Source organism: Orcinus orca, chromosome 3, assembly GCF_937001465.1.
Source record: "Orcinus orca chromosome 3, mOrcOrc1.1, whole genome shotgun sequence".
In the NCBI taxonomy this organism is placed as follows: domain Eukaryota; kingdom Metazoa; phylum Chordata; class Mammalia; order Artiodactyla; family Delphinidae; genus Orcinus; species Orcinus orca.
Genome location: NC_064561.1, coordinates 27774562 through 27798166, shown reverse-complemented (window position 1 = coordinate 27798166; position 23605 = coordinate 27774562). Strand labels below are relative to the sequence as shown.

Here is a 23605-nt window from a genome sequence, read left to right as displayed (position 1 = left end):
AGTACTACTTGACAATAAAAAGGAACAATGATAAAAGCAACAAGGGATGAGGCTGAATTTCAAACATGCTGAGCAAAAGAAGCCAGACACAAAAGAGCACATAGATGGTTCCATTTCTGTGAAACTAGAACCTAGTGCCAGCAGACTAATGGTAACTTGAGACTAGTGATGGGTGTGGTGGGAGGTTGCCTGAGAAAGGTGTTTACAGAAGTATAAACATTTGTCAAGCTCCAGGCATTTAAAACTTGTACGTAGGGGGCTTCCCTGGTGGCGCAGTGGTTGAGAGTCCGCCTGCCGATGCAGGGGACACGGGTTCATGCCCCGGTCCAGGAAGATCCCACATGCCGCGGAGTGTGTGAGCCATGGCCACTGAGCCTGCGCGTCCGGAGCCTGTGCTCCACAACGGGAGAGGCCGCAACAGTGAGAGGCCCGCGTACCACAAAAAAAAAAAATAATAAAGGATGATCCTGCTTCCCTACTTCATGAAATGGGTGAAGAAAAATATAATGTGATAACCTGAAAACCATAATTAGGATTATTAATAATAGCTAAAATCTTTGGAGCCTTCCTTGTGAGCCAGACTGATCTCATTTGCTGTCTCGCAGCATCTTAACACTTGCTGCAATTTATAAGTAAATGTTGGAGGCCATATTCAAATCCAGGACCTCTAAGTTGAGTTTATGCTCTTAATAAGGACTTCACTTGACGGGACTTCTGGGTGAATCTTACTTGGGTGATAGCTTTATTTGTGAAATCAACAAACACTATCTGAGCCTTGAAAACAATTGCAGGCATTTTAGAATATCATTATGGACCCATTTCATTCAAAAGTAATAGGAAAAACAGTACAGAAAATTGTAAGTCTGATTATTGGCCAGGAGATAACTTCAAACACCCCACTTTAGCAGGTAGTAGGCCAAACCCACCTCTTGACTGGGCTGTCAGAGGTCTTTATAAAGCAAGATCAAGCATGGTGATGTCACAGGACCCAAGGGAAGCATATGTTTTGTGGTTGGGCATTGCATACTGTCTTGGGATTTGCTGGTTCTGGCAATGAGAATGGCTAAGTAAATTCAGCCTAGCTCTTCACACAAGAACTTTCTCCATTGCTCAGCACCTAGCTTTGTAAAGGTTTTCTGCACTTGTGTCCAGTGCTGAAACAGAGGCTGTTTAAGATGGCCTCAGCTTTGAAAGGGAACTTAAATAAAATAGCTTGCAGGGAAGCCTGATAATCGGAACAATTGCTGATAGTTCATATTCCATGACTAGGAAGTAGCACTGTTTGACAGTGTCTACCTCAGTTTCACTATACGTGAAATGGGGATATCAGCCATAGCCAGTGACACAGGAAGTTTTTAACCAAATAGTCCGGATTCCTGAGTTTTGCTTTTTGAGCTTGTTCAGTTTCTTTCCCTCTATGACAAACCCTTAGCATCAGGCTAAAGCAGAGCCTAGCTGTCTGGAGGTCTAGACAGTGTGAGACAGTTAACGTGTGACAAGAACACCTACATTTTGAGGTTGGTGGCAAGGACAGGAGTGATTCCTCTGAAGGGGCGGAGGGGGTTAGAAGAGATGCCCTTAGAAGGGACCTGGTTAAAAGAGTCAAACTGCTTAGTGTGCAAAGAGTGGCAAATCTCAGCCTGGAGGCCGGCAAAGGGCCTAGAGTGGTCGCTGACCATAGTCCTGCTGGCTCCTCCCGGGCCTGTATAGCCTGACCGGGCTGGGCTGCAGTGAAGCCTTGGGGACGCTAGGTGGCAGCCGTGCGTTTCCAAAGCTGGCTCACCTACCGGAGAGCCCAGCTGGGATCTCGGGAACCGACCCGGGAGCCCTGGAAGGGGGGCGGTGGGGGTGGGTGGGGGGCTTAAGAGACGCCCTCGAGATCCCCTCCCCTCAACGGCAGGGACGGAGATTGAAAGGGGGCTCACATAGGGTGGCCAGCCGTCCGAGAGGGCGCCTGGGACATGCCACGATCCTGCGTGAACTCACAGAGCGGGTAAAAGCGACCCCCTTAAGTGGAGCCGCCCCGAGGGCTGGGCCTGACCCGCCCCTTCCCTGCTCCCCACTCAAGCGCTGGTGGGTGTGAGTGCGAGTAGCGAATGTGGGCGAGCAAGGACGTTCCGCACCTAACTGCGTTCTTGGGGACCGCAGCCTGTCCAGTTCTGGCAGCGTTTGCGCCGTGGCGCGGGGTCATTGCGCCCAGGCGCAGAATTCCGACGGCTTCGAGCGCTCACCAGCTCCAGCCTAGCTGGCTCTGCCCCTTCGGAGCTGCCGGTCCCGTCGCCGAGAGTCTGAGCGCCTCCCTCCAGCCCGGAGCCGCCAGGAGAAGGAGGAGGAGGCAGTGGAGAGGCTGCGGCAGGCAGGCAAGCAGGCAGGGCCGCCTTTGATGTGGGCGCGGCGCACCCAGGCTAGCTGAGCGCCCGTCCGGCCGCGCCCCGAGGGGGGAGCCCCCGGGCCCCGCATCCTCATTGTGCCGGCTCGGGCCCGGGCCCGCCCCCGGCCCCCCGCCCCCTCGCCGCCCGCGCGTAGAAAACGCCCCGGCCGCCGCCAGTGGTGGGAGGTGGCGATGCGCACGGCCGGAGAGACGCGGAGGAGGAGACATGAGCCGGCGGGCGCTCAGACGGAGCGGCCGTGACGCGTTCGTGCTGCAGCCGCGCGCCCCGGCCCCGGAGCGCTGACCCCTGGCCCCGCGCAGCCCCGCGCCTCGCCTGGAGAGCGCGCCCCAGCTTCCAGCCCCGCCACGCATGCTGCCCCCGGAGTAAGCAGGGCAGCCAGCCTCCCGCAGACGCCCGGACGGCCGGCCGGCCGGCCGGCAGTGAGCAAGCTTTCTCGCACCGGCCGGTGCCTCCTGCACAGCGGCGGCCGCCCCGCAGCCCCCGCTCCAGCCCGGAGGGCGCAGCGCTCGGGAGGAGCCGCGCGGGGCGCTGATGCCGCAGGGCGCGCCGCGGAGCGCCCCGGAGCAGCAGAGTCTGCAGCAGCAGCAGCCGGCGAGGAGGGAGCAGCAGCAGCGGCGGCGGCGGCGGCGGCGGCGGCGGAGGCGCCCGGTCCCGGCCGCGCGAAGGGGACATGTGCAGGCTGGGCTAGGAGCCGCCGCCTCCCCCCCCGCCCAGCGATGTATTCAGCGCCCTCCGCCTGCACTTGCCTGTAAGCGCCCGCGTGCGGGGCTGCCCACCCTGCCTGGACGTCTGTCCGTGTGCCTGTGGCTCTGTCTACCCGCCCGGCCGTTCTTCTGACTTTCCGACTGCGTATCTGTCTGTCTATACGCGGGTTCCCCTCCCTCCAGTCCCACTGACTGCCTCTCCATCTCTCTCTCCCGCAGGTGTTTACACTTCCTGCTGCTGTGCTTCCAGGTACAGGTACGTGGGCTTCTGACTCTGACCTCCCCCCCCACCAGCCCCTGTCTCCCGGTACGTGTCTACCCCCCCTCCCCCGGGCCGCGCCCCCTCCCTGTGCCCCACCCCTCCTGGGCGCCGAGCCCAGTGCACCTGTTCCCAGGGCGCGGAAGGGTGGCTCCAAATGCGCCCAGCGCGGGCGGGGGACCGGCCAAGGGCAAGGGGCTCTGTTGCGGGACTCAGGCTGGCGCGGGCTGCCACGGCCCCTGTCGGCTTCGGCTGGGAGAAGATGCTCGGAGCCGGCGGCCTCAGCCGCTACAATGTGCCCGGCTCCAAGCCCCCCCCTTCCCCCCCACCCCGCTTCCCCGCCCGGCCCGTAGCCGTTGAGGAGTCAGGACGTAGGGATTTTCTCTGCCAACAGTCCCTTAACATCTCCGTTCGCTCTTCCAAACAAAAAGGCTCCTTTCAACCGAGTGGATTTGGAGTCCAGGGAGAAAGCTTCAGTTGTAAATTACTCTGTGGTTTCAAAGGCGTTTGCAGCATTGAGAGAAAGACAGAGAGGGAGAGAGAGAGATGTTGTGCTAGGAGGGGAGACTGGGGCGAGAGCGAGCAGAGCGGGGCGCCTGGGCCGAGGGACCACTGCCTGCGAGGCGGCTCCGGAACGGGCCGCGCTCCGCAACGCACACCCTTGCCCAAGGTAGTGCAGCCCTCAGCTGGTTCCCCGCCTAGCTCCCCGCTCGCTCGCTCTCCTGAATCAGAAGAGGGCTTGGCGCTCAGCCTGGAAAGCACTTGCTAAAATCTGATCTGTTACTTCAGCAGCTTTCAGACTCGGGAAGGTCTTGGCACGCAGACAGTTGGAACACTGGGGCTTCCAAAGCCGTGGAAATGAAGGAAAAGGGTTGGGGGGCGGGGGGAGGGAAAGAGAAGAGGGACTGAGGGAGCTGACTTCAGCCCCGATTAGAACCAGACCAGGCTGCCTCAGCTTGGAGGGGGGGCGCAAAGGGAAAGGGAATAGGAAGTACCAGCTGCCCTAGCCCTCCGCCACCTAGTGCTCTGACGGAGGCGCCCTAGGAGGAGCTGGGCTGGGGCCCAAAGAGATTATGGGCCAAAAGAGCCCCTTCCCCCTCTGGGTTGAAGGCAGGTGTCCTCACAGGGTTCCAGAGGATGCTTGGGCCTTAGCTTTCTGGATTCCCGAGGTGCCCAGGGAGAGCACCGAGCAGGCAAAGTGGGGGTTCTCCCAGGTGTGTGTGCTGAGCGCTGTTGAGACTCACGGGTCTCTTGCGGAGGGCGGCTGCGGTGGTGGTGGGACTGCTTATCTCCCGTCCCACTCCTAAGAGAGAGCTGTTACCATCGGGATGGACATTGAGGTGAGGGCAACTAGTTGGGACTGGGGGCTGGAAGGATGGATGGACAGACTGATGGGTTCTTTCCTTCTGTTGGCCAGGCTGGGGTCCCTGGTGACTCCTTGAATCAATACAACTGGAGTCAGTAACTTAAGGCTGGCCGTTTGCCAAAGCAGATGTGACCCTGTGTGGTTGCAGGGGGCAGGGTGGGGAATGGCTGGTGTCAGAGAGAGAGGCCAGTGCCAGGCGTAGCCTGCTTGGTTTGCAGCTGAGTCCCCAAGCAGAGGGCAGGCCCCAGGGTCACCCCGGGGGACTGCCTGTCTGACCTGGGGGACAGCTCTTTTCCTGAGCGCTGAGCCTGGGGCCGGGGACGATGAAATGGGCATAAAGTAGAGAGACGGTTTCAGACTTTGTGGCCCAGGCCTCTTATTGCCTGCTGCCTCTTGGTCCTTGAAGTGGGGCCCAGGAGGGGCTGCTGTGTGGTCTTTGTGTTCTGCGTGGGGGGGAATGTGAGGGAGGGAACCTGGACTCTGCATCCCACCTCCAAGTCCTGGCCAGAGCTAGAGCCAGCCTGTGGCAGGGAGGGGCGGGGAGGGGAAAGCTGGGTGGGCCGTCTGGGTTAGGTCCATTGGGGTTACGCCTTCAAGCAGGTGAGGGAGCCTCCTCTCCCCCCCGCCCCACCTCCCCCTTCCTTTGCAGCCTTTCCCGTTGCAAACTGCCTTAGGACTGACTGATGTTTTTAACCCATGATCCATGTACCCTTAGGATATCTAAGGATGGGATTATGGGGGAGGGGTGGTCCCTGAAACACTGTGCAAAACGGTGCCCATATATGCAGTGTATGGGAGACGGTTCTCAGCTCCCCACAGATTTTTGAAAGCACCCATGATTGCTGAAAGATAAAGCAACACTACCCTAGGGAGTTATAGACAAAGTTGGCAGGCTCACATCCTCCTTAATGCTCGAGGGACAAGGTGGAGTGTTAGTTAGAGGTAAAGATGAGAGGTGGGACCCTTGTGCTAGTTGCGGGAGTCTGGAGTCTGTTCCCCACTGAGGTGATGGGCCAGCACCGGGAGAGCAGCTGCTTCCTGGACAGGGTGCATTTGGACGGTGGTAATGAGAGCACCCTTGGTGAGCAGGGCCCAGGGGATGCTCCCTGCACCGTGGGAAGGGCTCAGGGCTTTGCCATCCTGTGGACTGCACCTGAACCCCAGCTCCATCTTTCCCTACATGTAGACCTCTGCGAGACTTAGCTTCATTTGTGACATGGGTGGCCCCGAGGATGAATGGTATATGATAGGCGTGGAAGAGGTTTTGCGAATTCTCATCCCCCAGGAGCACGTTGCTCTGCTGGGAACTCTATACACCTATGCCCTTCCTTCCCCCGCCTCCGTGTTTTGGGGAACTGGTCCAGTCCTAGCAACAGAGTTTCTGGGCTCCTCCTCTCTTTCCATCCATCATCAGCCACCAAACCCCAAATGGGCCCCTTGCCCCCAGCCACATCTCTGTGAACACAGTCAATGCCAGACACTGCCCGCACCGCCCCCCCCCCCCCCCCGACAATGTGGTGAGCCCCGCCCTCCCCTGCCAGCAACCCTGGGAGCGGGAAGCTGGGAATTTAATAAAATCCCTTCTCCACACGACTTGGGACACCGTGGATAGCTCAAATCGGAAGAATTTTAAAAATTTCCAAGGGGAGCAAGCGGCGTGACCAGTAAATTGCTTTTCTGCACTTGGCTGAGCTCTGACAATGACACCGGGCTGGGCCTTTCACGCAGCTCGGCCGGCACCTGCCTGACATTGTTCCTGCCGCCAGGCTCGGCTAGGTCCTGGCCTTCCCCAGACAGGCCGGGCGTGAGGCGGGCCAGGGCAGGGGGGCCTTCCACTGGCCCCTCGGTCCCTCCCTCCCACAGCGCTGCTTCCTCTCTCACCGCACTTGCTCAAGTTGGGAAGTTTCCTTCCATGCCTTCTCTAAGGCTAACCACCCCCATCCATGGCCTCTTCAGTGGGGTGTAGAACCTCTCTTCAAGCTTGCTAGGATGGGGAAGCCAGAGACAGAGTCCTCTGGGACTCGAAGAGGATGGGACGCTGTCCTATTGGATTGTACTTTTAATTTCTTGAAGGAGCAATGTCATCTGTCCATTCGTCCATCCAGTCAGGTATCTGTTCATCAAATACTTGCTGGGAGCCTGCTTCTTGCTGCCCCTGGAACATGACTAATCCGTTCCTGGCCTCAAGGAGCTCCCAGTCTAGAGAGGGAGAGTGCCAGACAAACAGGAGTTCCTTCAACCCCACCCCTCCTGTCCCACGCTGTGAAGTGTTGAGAGGTAGAGAGCATCCTCCAGCCTGATGGGGGTGGGGGCAGGGGAGGGAATGGGGCGGGAGGGGGGAAACCAAGGCTGGGGAGAAGTGACCTGCGTTTGGTGAGAAGGTGCTACTTGTATGAATTTCCAAGTGGCTCTTGCATCAGGAAGTTCCTTTCATCCTTTCTACCATTCTGCAAGGGAGACTGGAGTAGGAGGAATATTATCATATTCCTACCTCACAGATGGAGAAACTGAGGCACAGGGTGGGGAAAGGATTTTTCAAGGCCATGGCTAAGACCCAAGACTGTGAAATCGAGACCTTGTATCCCTTCCAGCACACCAGGCAGACTTTTTCAGAAACACTGCAGTTGTTCGGAAGGAATACTGATAGGGAAATGGAGTCTCAAGAGGCATGCTAGGGGCCCTTAGTGAGAGATCCGGTTGGATCCCCCTGATAGGATCCCTTATCAGGGGATGATCAGAGACCAGGTGGGCGTCTCTGTGGTTGAGGGCATCTGACTTGGTGTCTGCAAGCCCTGATCTTCCTGGAATGTTCTGGTCTAAGAGGGTTTCAGAGCCAGAGGTGGGTTTGGTTTTTGGGGGTAGCAGGGCCTGGGGGATTCAGCAGTCTCCTTCCAGCTTCTTTCCCAGCATGGAGGGAGATGGGGGCACCCTGCCAGCCTTCCTGCAGCCCAGGAGTGTCACCTGCTCTGAGGCAAGGAGGTGGATTTGGAATATTTCTTGTGGTTGGTGCAGCCAGTGTCCAGCAGGCTCTGGGCAGCGTGTCAGGGCCACAGCGTTGCCTCCTCGTAGCCCTGGGTGGCTGGGAGGGCACATTGGACCCCCAAAGGGAGATGGCTGGGGACAGGAAGAAGAGTTTCTGTCCTCAGTAGGATCTTTTGGTTCTGACCTCGTCCTGGAGCAGGGAAGTTGTTGGTGTGGGAAATCAGGGTGTAGGCCCATCAGGGTAACAACTATACTGGTAGATGGCGCCAGGTATCGCGGGCTCGTTCCGTGGCTGACGCTTTCTCACAGCATCTAGGCTGTGCCTCACAACCAGCCTGGAATTAGGGAATTCTACAGATGAAGAAAGTGAGGCTCAGAGACATAAAATAATCTGCCTTTGGTTGCACAGCAAGAGAGAGAGGCAGAGTGGGATTCAACTCTAGCTTGCCCACTCTAGGACCCAGGCTTATTAAACAGCACTTTAAAGGCTCTGGAATCTGCCAGGCTGGTTCAAAGAGTCGCTCTGCCTTGTCTTTGCTGTGTGACCCTGGACAGGTTACTTAACCTCCCTGGGTCTCAGCTTCTGCACGCATAAAATGGGAAGAAAACAACCAACAAAAGAGCTCCTACTTACTAAGGGTGTGGAGCAGGGGAGAGTGCAGAACCCAGGGCTCTGAAATCTTGTCTGCCTTTCAAGACCTAGTCCCTGCGTCTCTTGTTCTGGGAGGACTCCCTTGTTTCCACCCCTCTGTCAGTGGATTAAGCTCCCCTCGCCCATGGCACTGCCACCTCCTGGTGACTGGGGAGAGGCAAGGTGTTGTTTCCCTTCTGAGGGCCGGAATCGTCTGATGAACATCTGTGTGCCCCATATTTTGTGCTGGGTTGGGTCTCCCCCCTACTCACAAGGACCCATGTCTTAGCACTTAGGGAAGGGCAACGCCAAGGGCCCTGTCAGTGTGGCCCAGGCTGGAGGAGAGCCACTGGGCCTCCGGAAGGGCTGAGGCCTGCTGTTGGCACCTTGGGTCTGACAGTAGGGATTTGTTCTGGAACATCAGTGCGTAAGCGGGCCCCTTGGGCTTTAGTCAGTCTTGCTGGTAGGGCCTGGAAGGTGACTGGGTTTTGTTTGTTCCGACATCTAAACGGCATAAGGCCTCAGGCCCATTTAAAATGCTGCTGTGCCCAGGATGGGGCCAAAGACAAGCCCCCCCATAGGCCACAGGGCGGAAGGACTCTCAGGATGCCTGGGATGGAGTCCTGGCTCTGTCGCTGGCTCATTGTGTGCCTCAGTTTCTCCACCTGGGGATCAGTGAAGTGAGCTAGGCGGCTTCTGTGTTGCTTGAATGTGTGGGCATTGGCATAGGAAAGACCTTGGTTTGAATCCTATCTGTGCTGCTGAGCAACTGTTCAGCAAATTTCTTAACCTTCCACCCTCTGTACCTTGGTTTTCCCCATCCGTATAATGGGGTAACGAAAGGTACCTACTTCTCAAGGGTTATGGTGAGGACTGAATAGGATAATGCACACAGGGTAGCTAGCACTGTGGCTGACCCTCAGTAAATAATTGAGCAATAGTAATTGCTCGATCAATTGTATGCCCTGTGTGTGTGTTAACATGCTGCAGCGTGCTGAAGAAAGCTAGGAAGGCTGTGCTGCTTGCATCGGTGACATCAGGCCCCCTCTAGTCTGACCATAGGTCTTGGATTTAGGTCTGAATTTTATCCTCATTGCACCACTACAGGCTGTGTGCCCGTGGGAAAGATCCTTAACCTCTCTGAGTCTCTACCTCCTCGTCAGTTGAGAAATAGGAATACTAATACCATTCCTAGGGCCTGTGGGGAGGATTAATTGAAACCATGTCTCGGACCTGGTATGCAGTTGGCATTCAATTATGGCGCTGCTCCTCATTACCAATCAGCAAACATGGCTGGCCCCGGACTGGGTTTTGAGCGGGATGAAGAAGACATCTAAGGCTTCAGCTTTTTTCCTCCGTGATCCCTGTGAAGAGATGGCAGGTGCTTTGGCAGCTCCCCATCCCACCTCTGCCTTGGAGCCTCTTAGCACTTTGTCATTGCTCTGTGACCCAGTGCGTTCTCTGCTGGGGCTCACAGGGATGTATAGGGGCCCAGGCTCTGGACACAACCCACCTGGGTCATACCCCACCTCGGCCCCTTGGTAGCTGCATGATTGAGTGAATTCTCAGCTTCTCTGTGGTTCATCTTTAATATAGGCATCAGGGTGGACCCTCCCTCCTGGGGTTGCTATAGCGGGTGAACGGTGGTCACTTGGGGGAAGCACTTGGCCCGGCACATGGCTCATTGTAAGTGCTGAGTCAATGTGAGCTGCAGTTATACATTTGACTCTGGGGTGCCTAGAGGCCTGCTTGTCCGCCAGCTCCTGGTTCCTGGAAGTCAAAGGAGGCCTGGCCCATCCCGTGGGCCCTGTGGCACCTGGCACGGACCTGGCATGCAGCATGAATGTCAGCAAGTGGAAGGGTGGGGAGAACAGCTTCTCTGAGGGCCAGGCATCTGTATGGAGCCCCCCAACCCTGTACCAGGTGTGGGGCACGGGGTGCTCAGGACCTGTCCCAGCCCGCGGGGATTTGAGAGAAATCTGAGGGATCTGTGCAGGGGGCAGGGGCCCAAGGGTGCAGAGGGTGTTCTGACGAAGGGCCCTGAAACCAGACTCAGGGCAGGAGGATCTCGCCTGGGAAGGTGCGCCATTTGAATCTTGAAATAGGAACGAGCTGGGTGAAGAAGACTCTTTGAGTGTCTCCCTCTCTGTGCGTGCGTGCATGCGTGCGTGCGTGCGTGTGTGTGTGAAAAAGCCTTTGCAGGCACATGGACCATTTCTACATGGAGCAGGGAATACCTTGCTCAGGGGACTCCAAGCTGTTTGGAATGGCTGTCGCGTCAAGTTCAGGAATGGGGGTGATATAAAAGGCCGTGGTGGGCATCGAATGCCAGAATAAAGGGCTTGTTTGTTACCTCTTTGACATGCATGACCCCTCTCCCCACCCAGGGGCTTCAAGGGAGAGAGATTGGAAGGAAGGAGAAAAGGAGGAAAGAAGGGAGCATGGGTCTTTAGGAGTCCCCCGCCCCCCCCACCGCCGCCTCAGGCTGGCTGCAGGGTTGACGGGCCGCGGCACCCATATTGACAATCTGTACAGAGCAGGCTGATGTATGGGGAAGAGGAGCTCCCGGTCAGTGCCTTGGGTGGCGGCACCCCCCTCCCGTGCTGACGGCTCAGCCCTGCCAATCAATACATTGACAGCCCCAGGAGCTTAATGGACAGGTTGGGGGTAGGGAAGGGCCCTTTGGAACATCCCTGTGTCCTGGCTGGGATGGATGTGGGGAGTGTGACAGGAGAGAGGGGAGAAACCTGGGGCTAAGAGGTGGCTGGAGGCATCAGTCTGAGTGAACCAAGCTCCAGTTCAGGGGCGGGCCCAGCCTCCCTCCTCCGCCTTCTGTCCAGGGGTGTCAGCGAGGGGAAACTGAAGGACTCCAGAGCCAGAGGTGGGTTCAGTTTTGGCTGCATCCATTTCTGTACAACTGAGGCAAATCCCTTAGCCTCTCTGTGTCTCCCTTTATCATGGGGATGGTAATCGTTCTGACCTGCCCAGGTCCTGCGAGGAGCGAGGAGACAGTGCCTGGAAAGTGCTTAGCTTGGACCCTGGCACTGAGCGAACGCCCACTAAGCGGGAGCCGGTGTTAGTTTCGTGCTCGACGACGATAATAACCCCCGGAGCGCTATGACTGGCATCAACTCCTGGGCCTGAGTCCAGGCTTGCTCTTGAGGAAGAGTTTGGGAGCTGCATCTCAGGGTGGAGCGGGTGCTGACTCTACAAGGGGCCACTCCTGGAATGGGGTGCAGGTCTCAGGTTTGAATCCAGAATTTGGAGAAGCTCCGAAAGCCCTTGGCATGGCTGGCCCCAGTGCTGCTTCTGGAGGGGGAGGCAGGCAGGGGTGGAATGTGGCCGCAAGTCTGTGGGCTGCCTCTCCTGGGACCAGGGAGACCCTCCTTTTCTGGGCAGGCTGCCTGGAGACAGGGGCGCGGATTCTCTGAGGCCTCGAGGATGGGTACCTGGGCGGGAGGGGCGGTCTGACCCCTTCCTTCTCTCTCGGGTAGGGGGTGAGCTCACGGCCTCAGTCCTTTCATGTTTAATCCTCCACCTCAGTCCCTGCCCCACATATGGCTTGTGGCCGGAACCAATTGCTTTCCTGAATGGGGGAAAGGAGGTGGGTGACAGAGAGAAAGGAGAATAGAGCAGGAGAGGGTGAAGAGACGGGGAGCGGAGGTTCTAGGCTGGGCTGGATTCAAATCTTGATTCTTTTTTGCACCAATTTTGTGCCTTTGGACAAGCAATGTAAAACCTCTCTGAGCCTCAGTTTCCTCATCTGTAAAATGGGGATGATAACCGTACCAACTCATAGGGCTGCTCTGGGGATGACGTAAGATAAGTTAGTTAAAGTACTTCTTAGTATGGAGAACATCCTCCATAAGTAGTGACTGTTTAGAAAAAAAGAAAAAAAAGGTGGCTCTTCTTACTTATGTTTTTCTGAGGTAAATAATTGTAAACAATCTCATTCTGCTGATGAGAAAACTGAGGGTTAAAGAAATCAAGTAAGTTGGTGATTTTGGGGTGGAGCCAGGTCACACCCGAGGTCAGTGAGTGCTATTGTTGAACGTGTGTGGTGTGGGTGTGCTGATGTAACGTGTGTATTAGGTGATGTGTGATGTGGCAGATGTTGGTGTGAGGCGAGCCCAGGAAGAAATAGGAAGCCGCTTCAGACATGACTTCAGAGCCAGGAGTGGATGGGTGAGGTTGAAACCTTCGGTCAGAGGGAGCAACTGTGGTTATCGGATTCCCTGGCGGGAGGGGGAACCTGGGTTGATGTCTGTAAGCTGGCCCTGAGGTTGGAGTGGGGCTCACCCCAACCTCTTTTCACCCCATGGTAGTTTCCCCCCAAGGTGCCTAAGAGAGGAGGCTTGGAAGCTAGGCGGGGGCTGGATGCTAAAGGACTACGTGCGGGCGCTGTGCAATGGGTAGTGGGGAGCCAGGCAGATTTGGGAGCAGGAAATCCCCTCACCTCGTGCATTAGAGCCTGAGACTGCAGGCGGAAGGTGGCGGGCTCTGTCCCACTAAGCACCACGTCCGTGCTGGGATCTCAGGTTGCAGCCCCTGTGCAATTCCTGGATCGGGGAGTGAATATTTCCACCAGAGCGCGAGCCCCTCAGAGAAGGGGTAGGTCGCCCTGGGGGGCAACAGGGGTCTCAGCCAGGCTGCAGGGGGACCCCACTGTAGGCTACCCTGCTGCGGGAAAAGCTATCTCGACCTCAAAGATAATCCGTGAGTATGGGGTGGGGGTAGGAGAGCCTTTGGTAAGGCACCTTGCTCTGCCCCAGGAGACACCCTGTCTGTGCTAGCCCTGCTCGCCTTGCGAGAGCCGCAGCATTTTGATTTTTGTCACACTGCAGCTTTTCAGTGCCCCTGATGATTATGCACCTGGATGGGTTTAGAGAGCAGCTCTGACTGTTCTAGGAAGTCCTGGAAGACAGGCCCCCTCTTGGGCGGCGAGGCCGAGTAGCAGGAAAGGAGGAGAGAGAGGATGTTCCTGAGTGGCCCCGCTCTGCATGCACTCTGCAGGCAGGCCCTGGAGCTCTGTGGCCCCGGAGAGGTGCCTCAGAGGTCCAGTCTGTGAGATGGACTCTAACTGGTGCCTACCTCCACGGGTGCTTAAGGAATTTGACGAGGTACCATGTCTTGAGGGCTTCTTAGCAGAGTGCCTGGAACAGAGGAAAGCTTAGCAGTTGATGGCTTTAAAAACCCTCTCTGGGACACTTGCTCATCTGGGTAGCAAGTGATGGGGCTGATTTTGGCTGCCAGGTTTTCCTCATCCTAGCCACAGTGATTTAGCAGACATTGGCCAAGTGCCTTCTGGGGGCAGAGCTGGAGGTTCAGGGATGAGCCAGGGAAACTGGACTCTGGGGACAGTAAGCCATTACAGTAGTGTCCAGAGGCTGTAAGCCAGCCTGAGGCCGGAGGGCAGGAAATACTTCCAGGGGAGGTACCTGAGGGCAGGTGTCATCCGGGCAGAGGGGCTGTGCAAAGACCTGGAGCCCCCCAGAGGTCTTGCCCAGGAAGCCCAGGGGTCTTCCTGCCTTTTCAAAAGGACGGACTCTGTTTCCATGTCCGATGCCGCCCCGTTACCGCCCTCGGGATTGATGTGGCTACAAAGTATGGCTTAAATGGTGGAAGCTGGGCAAGATGGATTGTTCCCCCGCATCCTGGGGAAGGGCCGCTGGAGAGCCCCTGCTGACCCTGGGTCACCCATGCTGCCTCTGTCCAGTGGGCCAGGGAGAAAATCATTAATGGGAGGCTGGCTTCTGGGGCAGGGCAGTTCCCCTAGGGGACCTGGGGTGAGGAGATTGGTTTGACCTCTGGTCAATAAGGTCTCCTGTGAGCAGGAGGAGATCTGGAGGACAGGGAGGGAGGCCGGAGGCCTGGCCTTGGGGGAGGGGACAGGGCCAGGCCACCTCGGGAAGTCCTTCCAGGAAGGTTGAGGGCCACGGGCGGGGGTTCTTCAGGATACATGCCCACCAGGTGTGGGCCTCAGGGGGCACTGGAGCTCTAGCCTCCCTAAGCATTAGGATGTGAAATGAGGCAAGTCCCAGGTGTGAGATTGGGCTGTGAACGCGCTGGCTGTTTAGGGTAGTGGAAGTGAAGAGTGTGCACTCTGGGTGCACCAGCGGCCAGGCCCTGCACCACCGGGCTGTACAGCTCAAAGCAACTGACTTAACTCTCCTGAGCCTTAGTTTCTACACCTGTTAAATGGGGGTGATGAGCATTCCCACGTCCTAGGGTTGTCGGGATGATCAAAAGCAATAACATCTTCCCAGACCGTAATCTGAGCAGCAGAAGTTCCTCGTCTCAAAGGACGTGAGCGTGTGATCCACTTGTGTCCTGGGGAGGCTTCTGTTAGCAGGGCTTCACCAAGAGCCTCTTAAAGGGCTCCCTTGTATCCTCTCAGCAGTTATTTGTGTCTGCTGAGTGCTTAAATATGTACCAGGCAACTGTTCTAAGACTATATGTTTAATATTCACAGCAACCCACAAGGTGGATGCCATTGTCACCACTCTCAGTAAGTTGCCTGGGGACCCTTAGCTAGGGAGTGGCTAACCCTGGGGTTTTTTGTGTTTTTTAAGAGTATAGTTGATTTACAATGTTGCATTAATTTCTGCTGTACAGCAAAGTGTATCAGTTATACATATACATATATCCACCCTTTTTTAGATTCTTTTCCCATATAGGTCATTACAGAGTATTGAGAAGAGTTCCCTGTGCTATACAGTAGGTCCTTATTAGTTATCTATTTTATATATAGTGGTGTGTATATGTCAATCCTGGTCTCCCAATTTATCCCCCCACCCCTTTCCCCCCTGGTAACCATAAGTTTGTTTTCTATACCTGTGACTCTATCTATCTTTTGTAAACAAGTTCCTCTGTACCCTTTTTTTAGATTCCACATATAAGTGGTATCATGTGATATTTGTCTTTCTCTGACTTACTCAGTATGATAATCTGTAGGTCCATCCATGTTGCTGCAAATGGCATTATTTCATTCTATTTTATGGCTGAGTCATAGTCCATTGTATATATGTACCACATCTTCTTTATTCATTCCTCTGTCGATGGACATTTAGGTTGCTTCCATGTCCTGGCTATTGTAGATAGTGCTGCAGTGAATGCTGGGGTGCGAGTATCACTTCGAATTATGGCCTTCTCTGGATGTATGCTCAGGACTGGATTTTGAACCCGGATCCTGCTCACCACTGTACCGGTGAGACAGGCGGGGCCCACTGAGGCGGAGCTGAAAGCAACACTTCGGGGCCACATGGCCTGGGGCTAACTCTGCCATTGCCTGCTCTGTGACCTTGTTGGTTCAGCTTCGGAGCCTCAGTTTCCTCATCTGTAATGTGGCATAATGTTTCCACCCTGAGGATGATAGTGAAAGTTCAATAATGTGGTCCAGGTGAAGTGTCTGTGGAGCCTAGGCTGGGATTGGAGGACATGTGCAGGTCAGCGGGGGAACAGAGACCCTGGCCTGGGCATGGGGTGTAGCAATGAGGAAAACATGGTCCCCACCCTGGAGAGCTCACAGCTGAGAGCTGAGACAGATGCTTGGGCAGCCTCAATTCCAAGAGCCCCATCATGGGCTGAGTGGGGTCATGCTCTTGTGGGAACGGGGTCCTGCAAGCCTAGCGTGCCTAGAACAAACCCAGAACGCTGTCTGGACTCCAAGAATTGTTCAGCTTTCTGGTTAAGATGGGCTGGGACAGGCATACAATTATCAGGGCGTAGGAAAACCTAATTTAATGCTGAATGGGATGACAGACTCCGCATCTTTTCAATGTTCACTTGTTCATTCATACATTTGACAAATGTTTGAGTTCCTGCTATGCTGTGTGCTGGAGATAGAGCAGAAAACAAGTGGGGGAGACAGACAAAAACTAGATAAATAGATGTTATGTGAGGTTGATCAATGCTAGAAAGAAAATCAAAGCATGGTAGAGAGATGAGGAGTGACAGAAGTGGGGGCTGCCTCAGAGAAGCAGTCAAGGAAGTCCTGTCTCAGGACGTGACATGTGAGCAGAATGAATTAGAGGAGCCAGAGTGCAAAAATCTGGCAAGAGCAAGTGCAAAGGCCCTGAGGCATGTGTGTATTTTGTGTTTGGAATGCTCAGAGCCCTAATAAGACAGCCAGTGTCACTGGTGGGGAGGGAGTGGTAAAAGATGAAGGTGGAAAGCAGTTGGGGGCTCATCTTTTTTTTTTGTTTTTTGCGGTACGCGGGCCTCTCACGGTTGTGGCCTCTCCCATGGTGGAGCACAGGCTCCGGACGCACAGGCTCAGCGGCCATGGCTCACGGGCCCAGCCGCTCCGCGGCATGTGGGATCTTCCCGGATCGGGGCACGAACCCGTGTCCCCTGCATCGGCAGGCGGACTCTCAACCACTGCACCACCAGGGAAGTCCGGGGGCTCATCTTGCAGGGCCCTGAGGCCCTGGTGGGGACATTTATCTAAATGCGATGGGAAGCCCTGGAGAGTTTGGAGGGGAGGGTTGCACAAGGTGATTGGGTTTGGTGGAAGATGGACTACCAGGGGGAAAGAGGAGAAGCAGGAGGCTGGTGAGGAGGTGGGTGCAAATTGTCTACGTGAGAGGCCGTGTTCAGGGAAAGGAGACGGGAGAGATACGTGCTGGCGTAGCCAGAGGTGGCTTCCTGGAGAGTGTGGTCGGACATGAGCTAAACCTCCAGGGATACAGGGAATTTTGATGAGAGATGCTAAGCAAAGGCTTCTCCACGAGGGGCTAGGGATGTGGTCAAATGCTTGGTGGTGGACGCGAGTATGAGAACACTTGGGATGTGGAGAGGAGACCGCCCCCAGCATCAGCTCCAGGGGGAGAAATGACATTGGGCTCTGGTTCATTCGTTCCCAGGAAGAGATTTGCCAGGTCTCCTTCCTTCCCTGCTGAGGACCTAAACAGGAATTATATGCCCCCATCCATTTCCCATCTCCATATTGATTTTGGTACTTTTCTTCCCATTTGCGCACTGTATCCTAACAGCCACCCTGGGGTGTAGTCAGGCTGGAGGCTCTGCTCCACTGTTTTACTGGGGAAGAACCTGAGGCGGAACAAACCATGGGCCCAAGGTCACATGGGAAACTCCGCTCCATACTTCTTGCTTTAATTTGGGGGTGTGGTGGAAAGATAGCAAACTTTGCCGTCAGGTAGACCTAAACCTGATTCTTAGCTTTGCTGCTTCCTGGCTGGGCCACCTTGGGCAACTTAGCTCATCTCTCTGAGCCTCAGTTGCCTCATCTGTGAAATGGGGGTGGTAACAGGGCAATTATGAGCGTGTGCTGATGCCTGACCCAGAGCTGGCATAGAGGAGACCCTGGCTCTTTGTTGTGAATGTGGTTCCTGCACACAGGGACTCTGGACTTCCAGAGTAGCTCACCGTCTCCCCTTTCCCTACTCAGGTGCTGGTGGCCGAGGAGAACGTGGACTTCCGCATCCACGTGGAGAACCAGACGCGGGCTCGGGACGATGTGAGCCGTAAGCAGCTGCGGCTGTACCAGCTCTACAGCCGGACCAGCGGGAAGCACATTCAGGTCCTGGGCCGTAGGATCAGCGCCCGCGGCGAGGACGGGGACAAGTATGGTAAGTGTCAACCCCCTCCCCCCACCCCCGACCGTGTACACATTCTTCCCGGCCTCTGAGACCTCAGGTTCAAATCCCAGCTCTGCCGTGTCCTGGCTGTGTGATCTTGCACCGGGCGCTGAGCCTTTCTGGGCCTCAGTTTCCTCATCTATAAAATGGGGATGCAGTAGTGCATCCCTGAGAGCCTTACTGGGAGTAGTAACTGAAGACATGAATAAAGCATGCTCTTGCTGGTAAATGCCCCATAAATGCCAGTCGTCATGGGTATCCATGGCAACCTGCTCCCCACGGCATTGCGTCCCCAGGTTCAGATGCTCGGAGGGGTGGGAGCCTCTGGGGCACGCTTTTTGGATGCTGGTGGTGGTGGTGGAAATTGGCCTGGCGTGAGTGTGTGTGCGCATGTATGCATATGTGTGTGAGAGTGTGTGCATGTGCACAGGCCTGTGTGTGTGTGCTCTGCGGGCCTGAGCTTGTGCACCTATGAGGCATGGGCACTCACAGCACCTTGGGCCGTGGTCCCCATGACCTGCCCTTGACCCTGGAACTGCCCAGCTCTCTTCTGGGGTGTTTAGGAAGCATCACCTGCCCCAAGCTGCCTCTGCGGAGGGGCTGGGAGGAGTGAAATAACCCTGACTCCCTTCCCTCCCTAAGCCCCCAACCCACAAAGACCCTCAGCAGTGAGTGAAGCAGGCAGGACTCCTCCCTCCCAGAGCCTGGAGGGGATTTAGGGGCCAGACACTGAGCAAATACTGACCACACCTCCATCGCTTCCTACCTTCTCAGGCCCAGGTTCTGGGAGGTGTCCCAGGCCCCAGCCTTGGGTGGGGGGTGGAGCTGGGGCTGTAGGTGGCCACAGTACGTGCATGCCTGCGGCCGAGCCTGCCGGCCTGGGTTTCTCCGAGATGATGCTCCGTCTGCCCGCCAGCTCCTGCCCATTGCAGTCAAGACATGACAACAAGACAAATAATTTCTTGGATCTTTTATCTTGGACACCATTTATTTTCCCTCAGCCCCCGGGGCAGGACTGACCTCATGGTAGGGCCCAAGTGTGGCAGCTGCACTGTCACTGGGGGCTGGGCCAGGCCGGGCTGGGCAGGGCTGGGCCACGCTGGGCTCCTGCTTCTCCAGGCCAGCTGCCTCCCCTCCCTTCTCCTGCCCCATCACTCTTTACTGCCTCCATCCCTCCCTCCCTCGTCCCCCTTCTTCCTTTCTCAGTCTGGCTGCTTCTCCTTTTATCTGGGCATCTCTCTCTCTGAGTCCTTCTCCCTTCCTTCTGGCTGTTTCTGTCCATTTCTCTGGCTCCCCCCTCCTCACCATCTCTGTCTTTCTCCCTGCTTCCCTCTCTCCGACCACAGCTTTCCATCCCTCCTCCCCACCTCTCCCAGGCCCTCTGCTGGCCGCCTCTCTGGGGCCTCATCTCTCTGTGCCCCCCCTCCGTGGACGCCTGGCTGTGCTGGGCAGACCCAGGTGCTGGTTTTCCCTGGGATCTGCTGTCCAGTTGCTGCCAGGGAAGGGGCAGCTGGCTGGCTGGGGCGGGAGGGAGGTGCCCTCCTGGGGAGTCCCCGGAGCTCTGGCTGGCCCCTCCAGGCTGGGAGAGTACAGGGGGGTCAGACTCTGGTCTGAACCATCTGTCCAGGCTCTGAGATAGGAGTCAAGAGCTTGGGAGGGAGAGGAGGCCGGAAATGGCCGGCCCCTCCCTCCAGAAGCCACTTGTCCTCTCATTTCCTCTGCCTGGACTGGAGACTGGGGGGATCTCACCTGCTGTGTAACCTTGCCTTCTCTGAGCCTCAGTTTCCCTCTGTACATTACAAGGGCTGTACCAGAGCAGTGCTTCTTAAACACTAATGTGCATCGGAATCACTGAGGGTTCTTATTACAATGCTGATGTTGATTCAGAGAGTCTGGGTTGGGGCCTTGAGCTCTGCATGTCTAACAAGCGCCCTGGTGGTGCTGGGGGACCACCCCTGGAGTATCCCGGGACTCGCCCGTCTTGGCTTCTCCTCCAGCTCCACAAACTCTAGATTTAATGATTCTCTGTCAGGGAATATGTTTATCATTCCTCCAATCCCCCAACACCAAGGGCAGCCAGGGGCCTTGCTGGCCGCTGAGGCTGCTCTATTTAAATGTCGCATTAGAAACGCAGATGAGGCGAAGGGATCCCATCTGCGAGCCCTGGGAGAGGAAGTGAGACAATGGAGCCAATTGAGGCTTCCAATCTAGATAATCAATACAAATATTATTGGGAGGGTGATTTATGTGGCCAAGCCGGGCAGGAGGATGGGGCTGTGTTAGAGGCTTGCCCTGCCTGTGGGGGAGGGGCAGCCAGTAGTCCTCAGTCAGTCCAGGGGGCCCAGGATGGTCTGAGAACCTGCTCCCTCCTTCTCAGGGCTCCATCCAGCTGAAAGAATGGTGTCTTCTGAGACTTGCATTCATACACAGTTAGAATGCAGTCTGGGAATTTCAGCAAACACCAAGTATAAACAATGCCTATAAATGCCTGGAATCCGGAATCCCCAGAAACGCCCGGAGTCTCAGATCTGAGTCTGTAAAACACTCAGAATCTCAGATGTGACAGCGTCCCGAGGCGCTAGACCCCATAGGCAGGTAGGTGCAAGATGCGGGCCCACCTTTGTCTGGGTGCCCTGCCCGGGAGCTCTTGGCCGACTTTGCAGCAGTGAGCAGTCTTCGGTGAAATCTGCATAGATGTCAGCCAGGCTTCTACACCAGGCTCTTCTGCAAGAGTTTCTCCCCATGGCTCCCTGAAGCTTTCCCGGAGCACTCTGAGGGCCCTGAGGTTGGCTGTTCCAGGAATGCAGGACTTTCTTAGCTTTAGGTTCGGCTCTGGAGGGAGAGGTATGCTGGCCAGGGGGCTAAAGGCTTGGGTAGTGGGACACCTGGCAGGCCAGGAACTGGGGGAGGGCCACCCTGTCCACCCGGGATTATTACATCAGCCCCTCCCCTTCCTGCCCTTGGTCCTGGTCACCTTTGTCCTGCAGGTAGTTGCCACCTTGAAGAAACAGCACTGGGCCAGGAGGCAGGATCCCTGGGTTCCAGTGGCAGCTCGGTCGCTGAGCAGCCCCCAGTGCGGGGGACAAGCATGTCTGGCTCTGGGCCTGGTTTCTTCACTTGCCAAGCAAGGATGAGAAGGCCCCGCTCTACCTGCCTCCAAGGTTGATGCCCTTCAGCTGGGATGTGGAGGTGTCAGCATCCCCTGGCTACAGGAAGCAGGGCTGCTGGGTGGTGGGACTTGAGTCTCAGCAGAGGAGCACCTGGGGTCAGCTGAGCCAGCCCTCAGGGAGGGGGAGGGGCCCCAGCACCAGGGATGGTGGTGTGGGAGCAACTCTGCTTTTATAAGCCACGTGGTTGGATATTCCTGCCTATTTTCATTTGCAGAAAAGGGCTCCTCTACTTGATTAAGAAAAAAAGGCCAGAACACCCAAGATTTTGCAGTAGGCCAGCCTCCCAGGACTGACAGTGCCCAGAACATCCCCGAGCAGGCCTCCGGAGGGGCTGTGATAGCCAGGGAGGGGGTCTTTTGAGAGGGTGGGCATGTGGACTCTGGAGTCGAATGGAATTGGAATCTCAGTTCCACAACTTACGAGCTGGAGACCTTAGGTGTGTGTTAGCCTTTCTGGTCCTGTTTACTCTTTTGTAAAATGGGGTAATTGAAATGAGAGAATATCTTATTCTCAAAGAGTATATGATTATTAAAGCAAGAATATTCATAATAACCACCTGCACTCCGTGCTGTTGTATGGCGGCAGGGGGGTACCGTCATAGGCTCAGGTGAAGGTTTCCCCTCTCGAGAACGGATTCGGGGGGCTTCCAGAAGGGATACTGCTTCCCTCCCCTTAGTGGGGCCCTGGCATGTCAGCTGCGGTTTAGCAGAGGCTTCTTCAGCATGATTCCAAGCAGCAGGGCGGACTGGCCACGCTCTGGCTGCCGTCCCAGGCTGGATGCGGAAGGGTATCTCGACCCTTCTGTTGCGTGCGGTCCGGTCTCTCAGTTCACACCTGGATCCCTCCCTCACTGGGCGGTACAGCGGTGAGTGAGACCACCCAGGCCCAACCCTCAAGGAGCTCCCAGGCGAGAGCCCCTTCTCCTTTCTAGGGGCTGACTCTGAGTAGGAAGAGCCTGGGTCCCTCACTCTCTGTGTCCCCTTGGGCACTTTCCATCCCGTCCCTGCATCAGTGAGTTTCCTCACAATTGTGGGAAGGCATGGGCAGGGCACCGAGTGTGTACTGTGTGGGCTTGTTCCAGTTAGGCATGGATTAGTCTGTGATTCCAGCTGTGTCACCACTGCTCAGGGTCACAGGGAGTCAGCCTGCCCCAGCATGGGCTCTGCCCCTCGAGGCAGCTCCCCCGTTCACCCTTGCCCCTCTGAGAACGTGAGCTCCTTGAAAGCAGTGACCTTTCTGCCTGTCTGCATGTCTAGTACATGTCCTGAGAGCAGGCCCCCCTTAAAGGTTACTGGATAAATGAATAAAATAATTACGGGGCCACGCAAAGCACGATCAGGGGCTGACTTGCGTGACTCACCTAGGAAAGTATGTGGGGTCTTCCAGGGCTTTTGCTGGAAGTGGGAGGGGGCCCTCTGGTCCCCATGTCTCTCATCCTGGTACCTGCTGCAGGGCTGTGCTGGAGCAAGGAGCCAGGTCCTTTGGGCTGGCTGGTGTAGCTGAGGCAGCAGAGACTCTTTTCTCTGAGTCTGACGGCCCATAGTCCCTTCTCCATACCACAGTCCAAAACGTGAGACTGTGTCACTCTGTTAGTCAAAGGCCCTCAGCTCATTTAGAATGCAGTCCAAGTCCTTGGCTCGCAGGAAGGCCTGGTGTAGCCTGACTCTTGACTAGCGCACTAACCTTGGGCTCTACTGCCCCATCCTTGCCCGCTCTGCTCCAGCCCCAGCGAGCTTCCTGCTGCCCTTGGAACACACCAAGCATGTCCCCAGCTAAGGGCCTTTGCTGTGTCCTCAGCCTGGGGATGCCCTTCTCCCAGATGTCCCCATGGCTTTTGCTCCCTCGCCGTTCAGTTGTCCCCTTATCAGGGAATTCCTGTCTCTGTCCTCTCGTGGGTATGTTTCTCTTCCTAGCACTTATTGCTACCTGAGGTTCTGGTAAGTATTTAGTTATTCGCTCTCCGTGTCTCCTGTTATAGTGTAAACTCTAAGGCTAGGCCGCTTCAGTCTATTGTGTTCACTGCCGTATCCCCTGCACAGAGCCAGCCACAAACAACGGTTCAGTACATGCTTGGGCCAGTGAATACATGGCTGACCCATGTGTGCGTCCGGGAGTGTAGATGGGACCACTTCCCCGGGGCGGGGGCAAGTGCCTGGCACAGAGCCCAGCACACAGTAGGTACTTGGGCAATCCGTGCTCCCTTCCTCTTCTCCTGTCCTCCTCTCCCATCCTTCCTTCCAGCCAGCCTTGCATCTTGCAACAAGGATACAGTGAGCGACAGGACCAGCTTCCCCGAGGGGCGCTCCCAGCTGGGAAGGGGCATTAATATCTCTGTCTGAACCCCCTGCCCTCTGAGCTCATGTTCCACGACTTCTGTCCCCAGTGAGGAGTGGCCACCCACACGTCGCTGACTCTGCAGCTCAAGTGGCCACATGAGAGATACAGCTAGGATTAAATATAGCTCCCGATCGATCCTATTGATTCATTCTCTCTTCCTTTCC

At 56.1% G+C, this 23605-nt stretch overlaps 1 protein-coding gene across 1 annotated transcript in view; it reads left to right on the top strand.

The window, feature by feature from the left end:
- Nucleotides 1-2369: 2369 nt before the first annotated feature.
- FGF18 (fibroblast growth factor 18) overlaps nucleotides 2370-23605 on the top strand; it is a 34940-nt gene continuing 13704 nt past the window's right edge. The window contains exons 1-3 of the mRNA XM_004271998.4: nucleotides 2370-3141; nucleotides 3317-3353; nucleotides 17745-17925. Coding sequence (XP_004272046.1) covers nucleotides 3110-3141; nucleotides 3317-3353; nucleotides 17745-17925 — 250 coding nt within the window. The 5' untranslated portion in view covers nucleotides 2370-3109. The remainder of the gene's footprint in view (nucleotides 3142-3316; nucleotides 3354-17744; nucleotides 17926-23605) is intronic.